We start from the raw sequence: 19,257 nt of genomic DNA, 5'->3' as shown, positions 1-19,257 counted from the left end.
GGGGTGTGGACATGTGTATATACTTCATTATTTTGCACTAAAGGCCAGGGCTTCACGGACATTGCTAATGATGTCAGTGCAGCCTTTGCTCCAGCTGTGTAATAGGCTTAGTAAACAAGCACGGATCAAACAGATTAGTTCTCAATTACATTGATGAATGGGCCCTAAACTCTTGAAATCCCTATTATTAATTTAAAAAAATGATAAGTAAAAACAAGTAAAGAAAATCTCATAAAATACTTTATTCAGATCAGATAAATGCAAAAATACAATTATAAATGTTATCTGTAAAACAAATATTAAATTCTTGAGCACCATTCCCTACAGCATTGAAAACAAGCACACTGAACTTTTAGTTTGATTTGGTAATTTTGAAGGTATGAGAAGAATGGAAAAGTACTAAAGTTGGAACAGGTTTAATTAATATCTGAACAGATAAAAAGACTATAAAACTAAGGTTGTTTGAAGGGAATTTGGAGCACTTTATATCCATAAGGAATCCTGGACCTGGTTAGGCTAGGTTCAACCTGCGTTTTCAGCATCCGTTTAACGGATCCGTTTTTTTAAAAAAACGGATTGCAAAAAACGGCTGCATTTGTGTGCATCCATTTTTTATCTGTTTTTCCATTGACTTCCATTATTAAAAAAAAAAAAACGGATCAAAACGGATGCCTTTTTATTTTTTTTACGCACAATAAAGTACTGTTGACACTACTTTTTTGACCGTGCTAGCCTTAGACTAATTAACATTAGATTAAAAAATTGCATTTTTTTTTCCCAATCTTTTTTATAATTTGTTTTTATGCCATTTGCTCTAGGGTAAAACTGACTTATTATTCATGTTCCTCAAGTTGTTACAATTACAACGATATTTAACTTCTCTAACCTTTATTTTATTTGATGGCTTTTCAAAAAATTTTAACCTTTTAAAATTGCTCTATTACCATGCTTATAACGCTTTTATCCTTTGGTCTATGGGGCTGTGTGAGGTGTTATTTTTTGCGCCATGAAGTGTTCTTTCTATCGGTACCTTAATTACGCATATGCAACTTTTTGATCGTTTTTTATTACAATTTTTCAAGATTTGATGCGACCAAAAATGCGCAATTTTGCGATTATGCACGCGGCGATAACAAAAATGTTTATTTTTTATTTTAATTTATAAAATGGGGAAAGGGGGGTGATTCTGACTTTTATTAGGAGAGGGGATTTTGTATTAATAAAAATATTTATTTTTTTTTACACACATACTAGAAGTCCCCCTGGTGGACTTCTAGTATTACTACACTGGCCTCTCATAGAGATCTATGCAGTATAGATATACTGCATAGATCCATGAGATCTGTGCTCTATTGCTTTCGGCTGCAGTGCCGAGCCGGAATCAGCTCCATTACAGCGCAGAACCCGTCCCAAAGCAGATGCAGCGATCCCCCCACTAGACCACCAGGGTAAGGGGACAGAAAGTATTAGGATGCAGCTGTCAACTATGATAATAGCTGCGGCCCCGGCTGCATGTAGCCGCACAACCCTCCTCTGAACTCCCATAGCAGCACCAGGATGTTCAGTAATGTCCTAGTGCAGCTTTGGGTTATTGGAAATAAAAATTACGATTTGAGAACAGGCCTTAAGAACGAAAGTCGTGTTACAAGGACTCAGGGCCGGGACAAAGGGTAGGTCAGGGTAGGCGATGGCCTAGGGCGCCATCTCCTGCTGAATTACGGGGGGCACAATTTTCACCTCCAGTCCCGCAGCGGCAAGCACCTGCTCTCCTACTCTCTTTTGCTTGGCTCTGAAGCTGAACATAAACTTCTGACCAATGTCATAGGATGCCCAGAGCCAAGCAGGAGAGGGGAGAAGTGCAGGGACAACTATAGTGACAGTTGCCCCAACCCCCGCCCCCCTCCTGACATAGACAGATGAGACAGTGTCATCCTCCCCTGCTACTGCTGTGTGGGTGAGTATATGTATATGTATCTGTATGTGTGTGCGCTAATGGAGTGTGTGAGTGTGTGTTAGTGGAATGTGTGTGCTAATGGAGTGTATTTGTTAGTGCTTATGTGTGGTTGAGGCAGAACTACAACTCCCAGCATGATCCTGTGTGGCTATAGTAGAACTACAACTTCCAGCATGATCCTTTGGGGCTGTGGTAATACTACAGCTTACAGCATTGTCCTATGTGGCTGTGGTAATACTACAACTCTCTCAGCATGATCCTGTGTGGCTGTGGTAGAACTACAACTCCCAGCATTATACTGTGTGGCTGTGGTAGAACTACAACTACCAGCAGGATCCTGTGTGGCTGTGGTAGAACTACAACTCCCACCATGCTCCTGTGTGGCTTAGGTAAAACTACTGTTCCCAATATGATCCTGTGTCGCTGTGGCAGAATTACAACTCCCAGCATGATTCTGTGGCTGTGGTAGAACTACAACTCCACCATCCTAAGCCACCCCCAATGCTTCTCCCCTAGACCAGAGACAGATGAGCAGTATGAGCTTCCACTCCACCTTCTCCTCATGGATAGAGACAGTGTCATCCTCCAGTGGCAATGGCTCCCTGCAGACCAGATATAGCAGCAGCATATAGTCCGGCCCTCCACCGCTCTGAGGGACAGTGAACTGGCGACCTGGACCCCTGCTATACACTATGTGGGGGCAGCCAGTAGGCTATACTGTATGTGAAGGCTATACACTGGGGGGCACCATTTGCCTTCTCTGCCTAGGGCACCAAAATTCCTTGTCCCGGCCCTGCAAGGACTACTATAACTAATCCTTAAACCAACCTTTACAAAATATGTGATGTAGTGCATATAGAAAGGGTGCTAAATGAATACATCTAAAGGGCATTAACCATCTCCATGTGGAGGCCCAAGACACTTGAAAACCCTGTAATAAATCCCTGCTTTTGCTGCTGTAATCAATGCAGTAATAGGAATATGATATATAAAAACAGATCCATCATATGTGTCATGGATCCTGTAAAAACAGAAGCCACGTGGCCAGTGTTGGCAGACCCTGAATTTATTTTAGAACCAGTTTACACATAACACATTTCCACAATAGGAATTCCATTAAGATTCACATTGCCACACAATAAAATGCCTTGTCTAAAATAAATGATCCTTCTGTAGATACCAAATGGATGAGTAAATCTTTGAGGTACAGTATAACAACAAAAAGTGCAGTTTAAAGTGACTCAACATTTAACTTTTTCAATTTTGTAATTTTAAATAAAAAAGAAAAACTACACACACATGTTTAGCGATGAATTTTACAAATGTACTTTGGTACTCCTTTAATCTAGTTTATTGACAGTACTAATGCAGGAGCACATAGCATTCTGAAGGATTTCTTGATGGCACCTAAGCGCACAGTACCAAACCACCTCAAGAAGAACAGGCGACCATACACTGCTCTTGAGTTTCAAATCGATTTTTATTTCCTCCGCAGCCTCCATACCAGAACTGGTCACACTCATTTCGGTCTGCATCATACCACCACTTTAGTGCATAATCTTGGCAATCGCCTTCTTCTTTATTTAGTGTGCAGATATCTGAGAGAGAAAAAAAAGTCACACTTTATAGGATATTTTACCAATATTTAAGGTGGATAACAGTGGTTTTATTTTTTTAGACTATTCGTTTTTAAAACACAGCAACAAATCCCTACCTAAGGCTTTGTTCCTACAAAGAATTTTTGCTCAGTATTTTGCAACCAAAACCAAGAGTGGATTGAAAACACAGAAAGGCTATGTTCACACAATGTTGAAATTTAGTGGATAGCCACCAGTTATAGTGTCGTATTATTATTATTATTGGCAGAAATCAATAGTCCGGGTGATTTTAAGAAACTTTGTAATTGGGTTTATTAGGCAAATATGGCATTATCTGTTTTCAAAAAGAATTTTCTTAGGTCCGATCCCCCCTCCCTCCTCTCTCTCATTCACTGCTCATTATCAGGAAATCACATCTTGTTGCATCAGACATGCCCCTGTCTGTTCTATGGAGAGGGGAGGGGGGAGGGGGGAGGAGGTAGATTAGTCAGAAGCAGAGAGCAGAGAACAAAGGATAACACAGCGGGACCTGTGCGAAAGCCAGTATTCAGAGGTCAGAGAGGTCAGTGCTGACTTCAGAGGAGATAGCCCGGTGATGTAGCTGTAAATTAACTCTTTGTTGTCCTGTTTTGGTGCCTCATCTCCCTCCACCCCTCCCCTCTCCATAGAGAACAATGAAGGTGGGGGGAGAGCTTCAAACTGCTTTCTCATGATACAAATGCATTTTTCCGCTAATAAACCCAATTACAAAGTTTCTTAAAATCGCCTGTTCTGTTTATTTCTGCAAAAAAAAAAAAAAAATATACAACAAGTACACTTTAATGGCAAATAATTGCTGTTGTTTTAACCTTTTGAAGACCAGGCCAATTTTAATTTTTTCGCTTTTGTTCTTTCATCCACATGCTTAAAATGCCATATCGCTTGCATTTTTTCTACCTACAGACCCCCATGAGCCCTTATTTTCTGTGCCACTGTTTGTACTTTGCAATGACAGACTTAATTTTTGCATAAAATATACTGCAAAAGCAGAAAAGATTATATGTGCAGTAAAATTAAAAATAAAACACAATTTTTTTTTATTTTGGGGGTTTTGTGTTTATGCCATTCGCCCTATGGTAAAACCGCCATGTTATATCCATGTTATGCCCTCAAATCAGTATGATTAAAATGATATGTAAGTTTTATAAAATGTATTTTATAAAAAATTTTAAACCTTGAAAAAAAAAAAGTTCTTTAAAATTGCTTTATGACCATGCTTATAACGCTTTTATTTTTTGGTCTTTGGGGCTTTGTAATGTCTCCATTTTTGCACCATGATCTGTGGTATCTATCGGTACCTTCTTTGCGTATATATACAACTTTTTGAACGCTTTTTACAGCTGCATTGAAATGGCTTATTAGCAGGCACGTCGATTGGACCATGCCCGCTACATGCCGGGGCCCCAGGCTACTGATAGCAGCCGGGAGCACAGTGGTTCCCCCCTGAAGCCCCCTAGTGGTGCCAGGATGTACATTTATGTCCTGGGTCGTCAAGAGGTTAAAACAATTATTTTGAAATAACGACAGTACAGAAACATAACAAAAACTATATAACTATACAATTATGGGTATGCAGTGCCCTGCAGCTTGTTCATCTTCTTCTCAGGGAGAGAACAGGTTAAGTTCTCATGATCTAAAACTATATTAGGGTCTCTGACCAATAATTACCAAATAGGGTTAACTCCATGTAACCAAAACCAAAGAAAAAACCCTAAATCACATGCAAATCATATGCCAAAGCTATTTTCCAAAATGTCAATACTTTATTATTTTATAAATCCCAAACCTATCCCATAAAATTTACATATACACATTAGACACTTAAAAACATGGTGCAGGGGACCATACAGATATCAAACATATTACAATACAACAACAAAAAAAAGGGGAAAGAAAATATAATGGTTTAACAAATAATGGGGATTCCAAATGGCTAGAATCTAATATTTAAAGTGCAATGTGCAACCCATATACATCCGACCTAGTACTGAGTATGGAAAAAAGTATATCTATACATCACATGGCTGAAATTGCCACCAATGAATTAGTTAAACCTCAGACCACTGTCAAACACATGGAATCCCAATCCCCTCTGGAATGGAGATTATCTTATTGATATATCTAGTATATGAGTTAATTCTCCATTGTGACATGTTTTGGGCAATTCCGGAGTTGTTTTCCCTTTTCTAATATGGCCGCTGTGATTGAGCGCTCCGGTGCGCACGCGCTCCCTCCGCCGTGGCGACTTCCGGTCCGACGCTCGCACCGCTGATGGCGCACGCCGTGCGTCCTCGGTGATGCGGCCTCGTGGCGGGCGTGGTCTCGGCGGAGGGGGGCGGCATGGCGTCTGGGCGCCCGGTAATTATAATCGCGGCAGATTATAGGCTGTTATATGACAACACTGGATATATAAGTGTGCCCAACTCTGCACATCTCACCACTCCTTGAGAAAGGTCTACGAAACGCGTTGGAGGGTGAGGTGCAGGGGCCGCAACATAAGGGGATTGGGATTCCATGTGTTTGACAGTGGTCTGAGGTTTAACTAATTCATTGGTGGCAATTTCAGCCATGTGATGTATAGATATACTTTTTTCCATACTCAGTACTAGGTCGGATGTATATGGGTTGCACATTGCACTTTAAATATTAGATTCTAGCCATTTGGAATCCCCATTATTTGTTAAACCGTTATATTTTCTTTCCCCTTTTTTTTTTTTTTTTTTTGTTGTTGTATTGTAATATGTTTGATATCTGTATGGTCCCCTGCACCATGTTTTTAAGTGTCTAATGTGTATATGTAAATTTTATGGGATAGGTTTGGGATTTATAAAATAATAAAGTATTGACATTTTGGAAAATAGCTTTGGCATATGATTTGCATGTGATTTAGGGTTTTTTCTTTGGTTTTGGTTACATGGAGTTAACCCTATTTGGTAATTATTGGTCAGAGACCCTAATATAGTTTTAGATCATGAGAACTTAACCTGTTCTCTCCCTGAGAAGAAGATGAACAAGCTGCAGGGCACTGCATACCCATAATTGTATAGTTATATAGTTTTTGTTATGTTTCTGTACTGTCGTTATTTCAAAATAATTGTTTTAACCTCTTGACGACCCAGGACATAAATGTACATCCTGGCACCACTAGGGGGCTTCAGGGGGGAACCACTGTGCTCCCGGCTGCTATCAGTAGCCTGGGGCCCCGGCATGTAGCGGGCATGGTCCAATCGACGTGCCTGCTAATAAGCCATTTCAATGCAGCTGTAAAAAGCGTTCAAAAAGTTGTATATATACGCAAAGAAGGTACCGATAGAAACCACAGATCATGGTGCAAAAATGGAGACATTACAAAGCCCCAAAGACCAAAAAATAAAAGCGTTATAAGCATGGTCATAAAGCAATTTTAAAGAACTTTTTTTTTTTCAAGGTTTAAAATTTTTTATAAAATACATTTTATAAAACTTACATATCATTTTAATCATACTGATTTGAGGGCATAACATGGATATAACATGGCGGTTTTACCATAGGGCGAATGGCATAAACACAAAACCCCCAAAATAAAAAAAAATTGTGTTTTATTTTTAATTTTACTGCACATATAATCTTTTCTGCTTTTGCAGTATATTTTATGCAAAAATTAAGTCTGTCATTGCAAAGTACAAACAGTGGCACAGAAAATAAGGGCTCATGGGGGTCTGTAGGTAGAAAAAATGCAAGCGATATGGCCTTTTAAGCATGGTTTAAGTTCTCATGATCTGTTGGGGGTCTAAATAGTCTCTTTTGACATGTTAACTTTTTTGTCCCAAGTACACTATAAAGTTAAATACATATATAAATATATCAACATATATAAGAGCGTACCTTTATTGCGCACTTGTAATCCCTCATTTGTGCTTTGACCTGTTTGTAAAAAAAACTATGTATAAGTAATGGAACAGATAAAGTTAAAATATAATTTCTAAAATGCACATAAATACATAATGTATTCTAAAGAAACAAAGATACAATTTTTACTGGGCTTCTTTCAAAGAGTACCTTAAGGCCCTATTACAGCGATTATTGGCAGTATTCAGCTGATATAGGCCGTTACAGCTGATTACTGCTTTGTGTTATTGAAGACAACGATCAGCTGACATGCACAATGTCAGGCTGGGTTCACACTGCGTTTTTGCAATCAATTTTTTCAATCGTTCTTTTTGCAAAAAAAAAACAGATGAAAAAAACGGATGCATTTGTGTGCATCCGTTTTGCTCCGTTTTTCCATTGACTTCCATAAAAAAAAAAAAAACAGATCGAAACGGATCCGTTTTGATCCGTTTTTTTATAATGGAAATCAATGGAAAAACAAATCAAAGCGGATGCACACAAATGCATCAGTTTTTTCATCCGTTTTTCATCATTTTTTTGCAAAAAAACGGATGAAAAAAACGGATTGCAAAAACGCAGTGTGAACCCAGCCTCAGCTGATCATTGTCTTTCAACAGACTGACAAGTTGGCGCTCGCTGGCTTCTCTGAATCGGCCCATGTAATAGGGCCTTTACAGATTTCACTCCAGAAGAAACTCCACAACTGAAAGAAGATACAGAGAAGAAAAAGAGAGAGAACGTAAGAGAGAGAAAAATGAGAATCACCATATAAGTTGAAGGGTAACACATAATATAATAACACATAATATAATATCATAGCATATAGCTCAGATATGCTATAAATTTATGACAGGTGGAGTTCTGGCCTTTGGGTCCCCCACTGATCCTGAGAATGAGAAGAAAGACATTATAGTAATTGTTTTGCTCTGTCTCTTCTTCCAGTTGCTTTATTCCTACTAGTGATGAGCGAACATGTTTGTAAATGTTCGTACATACATGACACTAATTGTTCGTGTTTGCTGATCGTTAACGATTTGTTCGATGATTGGAATGGTGATAAAGATAGTTTTCAAACATATTGGAACATAACGCATCTGCACAATTGACACTTTGCACCTGATAATCTGTAGGCATGTGTGTAACTCTAGACCGAAACACATGCAACGGCGCAATATACACTTTGCACCGGATAATCTGTGCGCATGTGCGTAACTCAAGACCTAAACATATGCAACAGCGTAATCTACGCCTTTTACTTGATAATCTGTCTGATGTGCGTAGACCGAAACCTACGCAACTGCGTAATTAACGCTTTGCACCGGATAATCTGAATGCATGTGCGTAACTCAAAACCTAAACATATGCAACAGCGTAATCTACGCCTTGCACCTGATAATCTGTCTGATGTGCGTAAACCGAAACCTACGCAACTGCATAATTTACGCTTTGCATCTGATAATCTGAATGCATGTGCGTAACTCTAGACCGAAATGTACGCAACATTGCGTTAATTACACTTTGCACTTTAAGGCTATGTTCACACTACGTAATATAACGGCCATTGTCCGCGCCGCAAAACTACGGCTGTTGTTTTGAGGTTCCCTATAATGACTGCAATGCAATGTAACTACGGCCGTTGAATTCCCACTACGTATCAGATAACGGCCGTTGTTTATACGGCCCCGTGAAAAATAAACATGTCAACTATTTCCGGCTGGTAATACTGCAACAACTGCCGTGGATTTCAATGCGGCCGCAAACGTAAAACTTATATCTGCCGAATTAAACTTGATTTTGATGTAAAAAATTTTCCGCAGTATTTAAAGTAAATGACCTGTTTCATCCCATTTATAAACATGCTAGGAATCAAAATTAAACAACGGCCGTAGTTTAAAGACTAGCCCGTACAATCGTAAATCTACGGGCGTAGTTTTGGTTGCAAAAGTCCGGCCAGTGAAAACAATGGCTATTATTTTACGTAGTGTGAACATATCCTAAAATTGGTACGCATGAGTGTAGACCGAAACGTACGCTTCTACTGCACTTTTGTTATTTGTTCGTGAATGTTCAGCGAACACGAACCGATCATAATAATTTTTTTTGTATTCCTGATCCGAACATCAGGATGTTCGCTCATCACTAATTCCTACACAGCAAACAGCTTGCATCGGTACCAATCCTTAAAGCGTAACTGTCATGTTTTTTTTTATTGCAGAAATCAGTAGTATAAGCGATTTTAAGAAACACTGTAATAGGTTTCATCAGCCAAAAAAGCCTCCTTCTGTACTCAAGAAGCAATCTCCCAGCCTCCCCCCTGACTTCTTATCTGTGCATTATCAGGAAAACACGTCTTCATTACAGAAAAGCCAGTGAAGACGGGCTCTGCTCTCTCCATTGTAAGCCTATGAAGGGGGGAGGGGCAAAGGGAGATGAGGGAGCAGGAAGAGGTGACATGAAGGTCAGGTGTTTGTAGACTCTCTGGGCACCTAAAACGCTAAATTCAGGTGTCAGAAAGGTCAGTGCTTATCTATGAACTTACTGAGAGAAGATTGCATGTTGTTGTGCTGTGCAGGACTGCTCCGTGCTCAGTCACTCCTAACAGCCCCTCCCCTCTCCATAGCCACATAATGGAGACAGAAATCCTGCTTCATCTGATGTGAGGGGGGAGGCTGGGAGATTGCTTTTTCAGTACAGAAGGAAACTCTTTTAGTACATAAAACCGATTACAGAGTTTCTTAAAATCGCTTGTACTGTTGATATTTAATGTTTTCAGAAAAATGACCCTGAAATGACAGTTACGGTTTAAATCCCATGTATTGTCAGAAATATGCCTCTTTATAAGATGGATAAGCCTTTTAAACGGCTTCACTTGTATTATAACATGAATGTTCTATCTTTAGAGTAAGCCATCATGTGGGGATTTTGGAGGTTAAGCAGAATCAATTATGTGAGTTCTTGAGCTGAAAAATATAAGACTTCTCTAAAATAGTACAACAGAAAATGCAATTAAAGTACCTGTCACTTCTGGTGACTTTAAAATGAGCTGTTGTACATGTAGAGGAAGAATAGAATGACCCCTTTCCTCCTTCTTGTGCTCACTTTTACTAGCATGTTTTCTGGCAGTAAACAAAAAGCCCACTGAATCCACTGACATATATCTGCCAGTGCACAATATACTCAAAGCAAAGTCCAAAAACAGTTTTCCAGCACCAATGCAGAATAAAATCTTGCCTTGATTCAAAAACCGGGACAGTTACAAAACAAACGTGTGGATGCGTTTTGGCGTAAAGATACTTTATGACGTGTTCTTTAAAAGGAAGTGTCTGACACAGAACTCATGTGCACATAATTAAAATATTAACATACTTGACACATTTAAAAAAAGACCACAAAGTTACGTTACCCACAAGAATATGGTAGTAGAGCTCATAATACATCTCGCTGTCATTGCTAGTAATATTGATACATATTTTCTATAAGTCATTTAGTAGTGTGATTGTACATAAATATAGCAATAACGTTACTTCTTCTAGATGAATATGTAACAGGTCTCTGCCGGTCAATCATCCCCACACTGTGCGCTGACAGGGAGAGAGCAGTGACTAGCCCCTGGCGGCTCCCCAACCAGATGACTAGTTGTCGCCCCTCTCCTGGCCTCATGCGACTTGATTTAAGGTGTCACTGTCGTGAATTTTTTTTTTTTGCAGAAATCAATAGTCCAGGCGATTTTAAGAAACTTTGTAATTGGGTTTATTATCCGAAAAATGCATTTTTATCATGAAAAAGCAGTTTGAAGCTCTCCCCCCTGTCTTCATTGTTCTCCTATGGAGAGAGCTAAAGAAAAGACCAAAACAGGACAACAAAGAGTTAATCTACAAATCCCTCACGGGATATCTCCTGTGACAGTCACCAGTGACCTGTCTGAGCTCAGATTACAGCTGTCACCCAGCTCCGTGCCTGTAATCCTCTGTTATCTGCTTTCTGCTGCCGGCTAACTCCCTCCTTCCTCCTCCCCCCTCCCCTCTCCCTAGAACAGACAGGGGACATCTCCTGCAACAAGTCACAATTTTCTGATTTTTCAGAGTGGATGAAAAAGAGGAAGGAGGGGGGGACCTGGGAAAAGGCTTTTTACATGCAGATAATGGCAGATTTGGCTAATAAACCCAATTACAAAGTTTCTTAAAATCGCCTGGACTATTGATTTCTGCAAAAAAATAAAATAAAATACGACAGTGACTCTTTAACATCTTTTTATCCTCTGCAAAGCTAGGTACGTGCCACAAGCTGCACAGTAGCTCTATACACTGCTGCAAGGAACCATATCAGCACAATCATGCTGATTGGTTTCCTTAAATGTTTAGCACATCAATAAGATCTCCCAATATATGTGCTAAATGTAGAGCATATGCCACTGTATGCAATATAATGAACCACATTTACATATACCATGCAGTACAGTATTTGTTTAGAGATAAATGACTATAAAGGAAAGCATAGCTTCATTGTCTATCTATAGTCTAAAACCACCCCCACCCCCTAGTTCTAATTGTGCATAAGTGCAGAAAGGACGGATAACAGTATGCACATGCCTGCTAGGAAGGGTGGATTTCTAAAACGGCATGGACAGAATCATTATAGGTAGAGATGAGCAAAGTGAATTCACAGCGATTCGTTCCAAATTCGCTAAACATGGCGGCTGCAATGGCAGCCGCACATGTTAGCTTGCAGTACTATCACTGGGTGGGTGAAAGGGATTAACCATAAACCCTTGTGCCTGTCCAATCAGCTGCACGCCCCTCTGTGATATCAGCAGCTCAACCTCTATACAGGCTGAGCTACTGTACTTTCTGGAGGTGTGCAGTTAGCTGGGTGTGTAGTGGAGAGCAGGCTGCAGCAGGCAGTTAGAGCAGGGAGAGAATAACAGAAAGAGCCTAGGGCAGCACCTTGCAGGGGGGCAGCACCAGGGAGCAGGGGAACAGAAAAAAACATTTTTTTTTAGTTTTTAGTTTCCCTCCTCCCGTTCAGACTTGCCAGTAAATCTGGTGTCTTTTCCAGGGGGGTGGGGGGTATGGTGGTATTGGTCAGGTCTGGTATCGCCAATAGGTGCGTGTAGATGGGGCGTCTTCAGGTTTAGTGTCTAGGGCAGCTGCAGCTGTTAATACATCCCTGTCTATAGGGAAGAAATTCTTTGCACTTAGAAATCCAAATTCGACCACTTGGAGGTCACCAAGTCCCCCATGAAACCTCCCTAACGATGCGAACACCTCCAGAATGACACTGTGACATCAGGGGGAGCATGCCTGGGTGCACCCAACACCCCAAAATCGCAGTATAATGCCACTCTCCGCAGTTGCGAATGAAAAATATTTGCGAAAGCTTTACGAACGTTTTGTTCACAATGTTCACACATTTCCTTCGTATTTCTTGTGCAGCGTTACATACATGATTCCAATGTGCGTCCGTAGAGTGTCATGTGATTCGCGCGTATCACGCATTACGCTGTACGAACAGCCGCAGCAGAGCAGAGATTGGCACACTGGGTATCATGTGCCTTTTACTGGGCAAATGGCACACTGCGTATCACCTGCCTTTTACTGGGTAACTGGCACACAAGTAGGTATCACGTGCCTTTTACTGGGTAACTAGCACACAAGGTATCACGTGCCTTTAACTGGGTAACTGGCACAATAGGTATAACGTTAACGTGCCCTTAGTGGGCTAAACCAGGGACACTATAAGTCAATTGTACACACAGGGTACTGGAATGAATACAGCTGATGCTTCTGCTGCATTCTATTTCTTAGAACTGAGAAGAGATGACTTTTTCGATGGATATTAGCCCTGAAAAGGACTTTTGGGTTCAGTAGTAAGCCTGCCTAGCCAAGATGCTATTAAAACCTATCTCTGCCTGCTCGAGGAACTCTCCCTGACTCGGTTGAAAGCACATCTGCGGTCGAGAGGCGGGAGGCTTGTATTTAAGATTCGAGGTCATGTGGTTCAGCCATCCAATGAGGGTAGACACTGCTCTCAGTGGCAGAATGCATGACTGGCTGACTTACATTTTGTTTTAATTGTCATTTTCCAATTGACATCTGTTGAAAAAAATTGCTACTCTGTAATAGTCCCACTATTGTAGCTACTATAGTTTGGCTGTTTTAATGAGATTCATTTGTATTCAATTCACAAATATTTTAGAATCCAACACAAAATTCGCCAACCTCGTGAAATGAATTTTCTGCTGCTTCGCTCATCTCTAATTGAAGGCAACATACACAATCACCAAAAAGTATTAAAAAGTTACTGCAAAACATACTTAAAGCATAACTGTCATTTCAGGGCCATTTTTTTGAAAACATTAAATAGCAACAGTTCAAGCGATTTTAAGAAACTCTGTAATAGGTTTTATAAACCAAAAGAGTTTCCTTCTGGACTGAAAAAGCAATCTCCCAGCCTCCCCCCTCACATCAGATGAAGCAGGATTTCTGTGTCCATTATGTGGCTATGGAGAGGGGAGGGGCTGAGAGGAGTATATGAGCACGGAGCAGTCCTGCACAGCACAACACCCTGCAATCTTCTCTCAGTAAGTTCATAGATAAGCACTGACCTTTCTGACCCCAGAATCCTGCGGTTTAGGTGCCCAGAGAGTCTACAAACACCTGACCTTCATGTCACCTCTTCCTGCTCCCTCATCTCCTTCAGCCCCTCCCCCCTCCATAAGGATAGAATGAAGAGAGCAGAGCCCGTCTTCACTGGCTTCTCTGTAATGAAGACGTGTTTGCCTGATAATGCACAGATAAGAAGTCAGGGGGGGAGGCTGGGAGATTGCTTCTTGAGTACAGAAGGAGGTTTTTTTGGCTGATAAAACCTATTACAGAGTTTCTTAAAATCGCTTATACTATTGATTTCTGCAATAAAAAAAATATGACAGTTACACTTTAACCCTTTAACCTCTTAAGGACATAGGACGTACCGGTACGTCCTATGTCCTCATTAGCACTTCAAAGCGGGGCCGCGCGGCGGCCCCGCTTTGAAGTGCCGCGATCCCGGGTGCCGCGAGTAGCCCGGGACCGCCGCTATTAGCGGGCACGGTCCGATCGCCGTGCCCGCTAATTAGCTAATCGGAGGCAGCTGTCAACTTTGACAGCTGCCTCCGATTAGCTAATTAGCGGGCACGATTACCGGAGGCAACCTTTCCCTGGTGTCTAGTGGGGGAGATCGCTCCTCCGGGACCTTGTCCCGGAGGAGCGATCTCCGTTACTGATGCCGGCCGGGGACGCGTCCAAGATGGCGCCGTCCCCCGGCTCGGCACTCGTTTGTTTCCGGCTGCAGCAGCCGAAAGCAAACGAGTGCCGATCTCATGGATCTCTGCAGCATATCTATGCTGCAGAGATCTCTATGAGAGATCAAAGTGTATATACTAGAAGTCCCCCAGGGGGGCTTCTAGTATATGTGTAAAAAAAAAAAAAAACGTGTTGTTAATAGTAAAAATCCCCCTCCCCTAATAAAAGTCTGAATCACCCCCCTTTCCCCAGGTTTTAAATAAAAGTAAACAAATAAATAAATAAATAAACATGTTACGAAAACGTAAAAACGAAAATGGGCCATGTCCTTAAAGGGTTAAGGACATGGCCCATTTTCGTTTTTACGTTTTCGGTTTTTCCTCCTTGTGTTTAAAAGGTCATAGCACTTGCATTTTTCCACCTAGAAACCCACATGACCCCTTATTTTTTGCGTCACTAATTGTACTTTGCAATTACAGGCTGAATTTTTGCATAAAGTACACTGCGAAACCAGAAAAAAATTCGAAGTGTGGTGAAATTGAAAAAAAAAACGCATTTCTTTTATTTGGGGGAAATGTGTTTTTACGCCATTCACCCTGGGGTAAAACTGACTTGTTATGCATGTTCCTCAAGTCGTTACGATTAAAACGATATATAACATGTATAACTTATATTGTATCTGATGGCCTGTAAAAAATTCAAACCGTTGTTAACCAATATACGTTCCTTAAAATCGCTCCATTCCCAGGCTTATAGCGCTTTTATCCTTTGGTCGATGGGGCTGTGCGAGGTGTCATTTTTTGCGCCATGATTTGATCTTTCTATCAGTACCTTGATTGCCCATATACGTCTTTTTGGTCGCTTTTTATTACATTTTTTCTGGATTTGATGCGACCAAAAATGCGCAATTTTGCACTTTGGGTTTTTTTGCGCTGACGCCGTTTACCGTACGAGATCAGGAATGTGATTAATTAATAGTTCGGGCGATTACGCACGCGGCGATAGCAAACATGTTTATTTATTTATTTATTTGTTTACTTTTATTTAAAACCTGGGAAAAGGGGGGTGATTCAGACTTTTATTAGGGGAGGGGGCTTTTTACTATTAACAACACTTTTTTTTTTTTTTTTTACACATATACTAGAAGCCCCCCTGGGGGACTTCTAGTATATACACTGTGATCTCTCATTGAGATCTCTGCAGCATAGATATGCTGCAGAGATCCATGAGATCGGCACTCGTTTGCTTTCGGCTGCTGCAGCCGAAAACAAACGAGTGCCGAGCCGAGGACGGCGCCATCTTGGACGCGTCCCCGGCCGGCATCAGTAACGGAGATCGCTCCTCCGGGACAAGGTCCCGGAGGAGCGATCTCCCCCACTAGACACCAGGGAAACGTTGCCTCCGGTAATCGGAGGCAGCTGTCAACTTTGACAGCTGCCTCCGATTAGCTAATTAGCGGGCACGGCGATCAGACCGTGCCCGCTAATAGCGGCGGTCCCGGGCTACACGCGGCACCCGGGCTCGCGGCACTTCAAAGCGGGGCCGCCGCGCGGCCCCGCTTTGAAGTGCAAGTGAGGACATAGGACGTACCGGTACGTCCTATGTCCTTAAGAGGTTAAAACCTCTTAAGGACATATGACGTACCCCTACGTCATATGTCCTCACTTGCACTTCAAAGCGGGGCCGCGCGGCGGCCCCGCTTTGAAGTGCCGCGATCCCGGGTGCCGCGAGTAGCCCGGGACCGCTGCTATTAGCGGGCACGGTCTGATCGCCGTGCCCGCTAATTAGCTAATCGGAGGCAGCTGTCAAAGTTGACAGCTGCCTCCGATTACCGGAGGCAACATTTCCCTGGGGTCTAGTGGGGGAGATCGCTCCTCCGGTACCTTGTCCCGGAGGAGCGATCTCCGTTACTGATGCCGGCCGGGGACGCGTCCAAGATGGCGCCGTCCTCGGCTCGGCACTCGTTCGTTTTCGGCTGCAGCAGCCGAAAGCAAACGAGTGCCGATCTCATGGATCTCTGCAGCATATCTATGCGGCAGAGATCTCAATGAGAGATCCAAGTGTATATACTAGAAGTCCCCCAGGGGGGCTTCTAGTATATGTGTAAAAAAAAAAAAAAAAGTGTTGTTAATAGTAAAAAGCCCCCTCCCCTAATAAAAGTCTGAATCACCCCCCTTTTCCCAGGTTTTAAATAAAAGTAAACAAATAAATAAATAAATAAACATGTTTGCAATCGCCCGAACTATTAATTAATCACATTCCTGATCTCGTACGGTAAACGGCGTCAGCGCAAAAAAATCCCAAAGTGCAAAATTGCGCATTTTTGGTCGCATCAAATCCAGAAAAAATTTTATAAAAAGCGATCAAAAAGACGTATATGGGCAATCAAGGTACCGATAGAAAGATCACATCATGGCGCAAAAAATGACACCTCACACAGCCCCATAGACCAAAGGATAAAAGCGCTATAAGCCTGGGAATGGAGCGATTTTAAGAAACCTATATTGGTTAACAACGGTTTGAATTTTTTACAGGCCATCAGATACAATATAAGTTATACATGTTATATATCGTTTTAATCGTAACAACTTGAGGAACATGCATAACAAGTCAGTTTTACCCCAGGGCGAATGGCGTAAAAACACATTTCCCCTAAATAAAAGAAATGCGTTTTTTTTTTCAATTTCACCACACTTTGAATTTTTTTCTGGTTTCGCAGTGTACTTTATGCAAAAATTCAGCGTGTAATTGCAAAGTACAATTAGTGACGCAAAAAATAAGGGGTCATGTGGGTTTCTAGGTGGAAAAATGCAAGTGCTATGACCTTTTAAACACAAGGAGGAAAAACCGAAAACGTAAAAACGAAAATGGGCCACGTCCTTAAAGGGTTAAGCAAGAAGAAATATTTGAGGTCTACTGTAATATTCTAGAGAAAGTGAGTAAGATCATGGCACCAAACATGGACATCTGATAAGACTGGGCCATATGAAAACTTACAGACAAGTACATAGAAACAAATACAAATTCTCTGAAACTGATCTAATGTTAAGAAAAAGGGTCAATGCTTTATAATAGCATCCAGATATACAGCTGGAAAGGAAACCTGTTGGATGTGTACTTTCCACAGAACAGTTTAGCTCCACACTGGCTTATATTGTTTGGATTTCAATGTGGAGTTTGTTCAATGTATTTTCTTTCCAAGTTTAAACAGTTCTCATTTGACTTTTTTATGATAAAAAATATAAAAGCATAAATGTCCTGTTACATATATGTTTTTAGACTTTCAATCAGCATTTAACCTAAAGAGTACAGCTATTTTTAACTTCACCTACAGTAAATATTTTTCAGATTAAATACTACTTACGTTTGGAAGAGCATTCTTGTAGACACTCATTCTCGGTGCTAAATCTGTTTCCATTGCCGTCACAACCTCCATACCAGAACTGGGAGCATGCATCAATATCTTTTATATAGTACCACATTCGCTGGACATCCCTGCACGTTGTGCCATGATCAACATCCAACAAGCAATTGTCTGCAACTAAAACAGACAAGATAAACACAGGTCCCTTTTTTTGTATTTAGTCATTTTATTTGGTTTCATGGATAGTTAAGTAAAAACGCAAAATTTTATATGCTACAAGCATCATTTAGCAATACATAAACCACATACTGTATATAATCAAATAATAGCAATGATTTGCATCAAGAGCATACACAAAATGCTTAGTGTTTTGTGACACAAAACACGCAATAAATAATGAATGCAGATCTAATAATATACCCTACAGCACCATCTATTCATACAAATATTAGGAGGAAGGTGGAATATGATTGGTTGCTATGGGAAACCACTTTACAAGTTGAATCTGATTGGTTGCCATGAACAATGACTATACTGTTTTAACACTATTATATTTGCACTAAAACTAGCACTTAAAGGGGAACTATCAGCACTTCCTGAGTGACCTTACTATAGATACATGAATATGCATTGGGAAGGTGTCACTGAACAAAAACGGGGAGGCCCACAGAGACAAAAAGAACAACGGCACGATCATCATGTAGAGAGTTAAACGAACCTGCTAAATGTTCCCCTTTAAGTTTTCAGGCCAAAATGTTAAAAATTGGCTCTGAATGGTGTGAAATACTAAAAGAAATCTCTCTCACCTAACCTTCCAATCTGATTTTTTTCCGATTTCACTTGTCCTTGCACTTTCTGGTTCCTCCTGATACAGACATTTGTCCCACACAACCAACTACTAGTGACCATCTACAGCCAGTGGTTGACTGCAATGCTTATTTGTGCATGTGTAGTACACCAGAGCGCAATTCCTGTGGCTGGGCTGAGGATGACACCTGTCCACAAGTGTTTTATTATATATTCTAGGAGTTAATATGTCTTATGTTAAACTGTTATATGTATTTCTCTGTACCAGTGTAACTGGCAGGCAGAGAATGGGTTACATGTTTTACACTGCACACCACACAAAACAGTGACACCTACTGTCCTTAG

At 41.0% G+C, this 19,257-nt stretch overlaps 1 protein-coding gene across 1 annotated transcript in view; it reads right to left on the bottom strand.

The window, feature by feature from the left end:
- Nucleotides 1-288: 288 nt before the first annotated feature.
- The window catches only part of LOC138783525 (collagen alpha-4(VI) chain-like), a 167,527-nt gene continuing 148,558 nt past the window's right edge, over nucleotides 289-19,257 (bottom strand). Inside the window, exons 42-44 of the mRNA XM_069958328.1 lie at nucleotides 18,106-18,282; nucleotides 7,456-7,494; nucleotides 289-3,552 (exon numbers count right to left, since the gene is read on the bottom strand). Coding sequence (XP_069814429.1) covers nucleotides 3,386-3,552; nucleotides 7,456-7,494; nucleotides 18,106-18,282 — 383 coding nt within the window. The 3' untranslated portion in view covers nucleotides 289-3,385. The remainder of the gene's footprint in view (nucleotides 3,553-7,455; nucleotides 7,495-18,105; nucleotides 18,283-19,257) is intronic.

The sequence above is a fragment of the Dendropsophus ebraccatus genome, chromosome 2 (assembly GCF_027789765.1).
Source record: "Dendropsophus ebraccatus isolate aDenEbr1 chromosome 2, aDenEbr1.pat, whole genome shotgun sequence".
NCBI lineage: Eukaryota > Metazoa > Chordata > Amphibia > Anura > Hylidae > Dendropsophus > Dendropsophus ebraccatus.
This window is presented reverse-complemented; position numbering and strand designations above follow the sequence as displayed.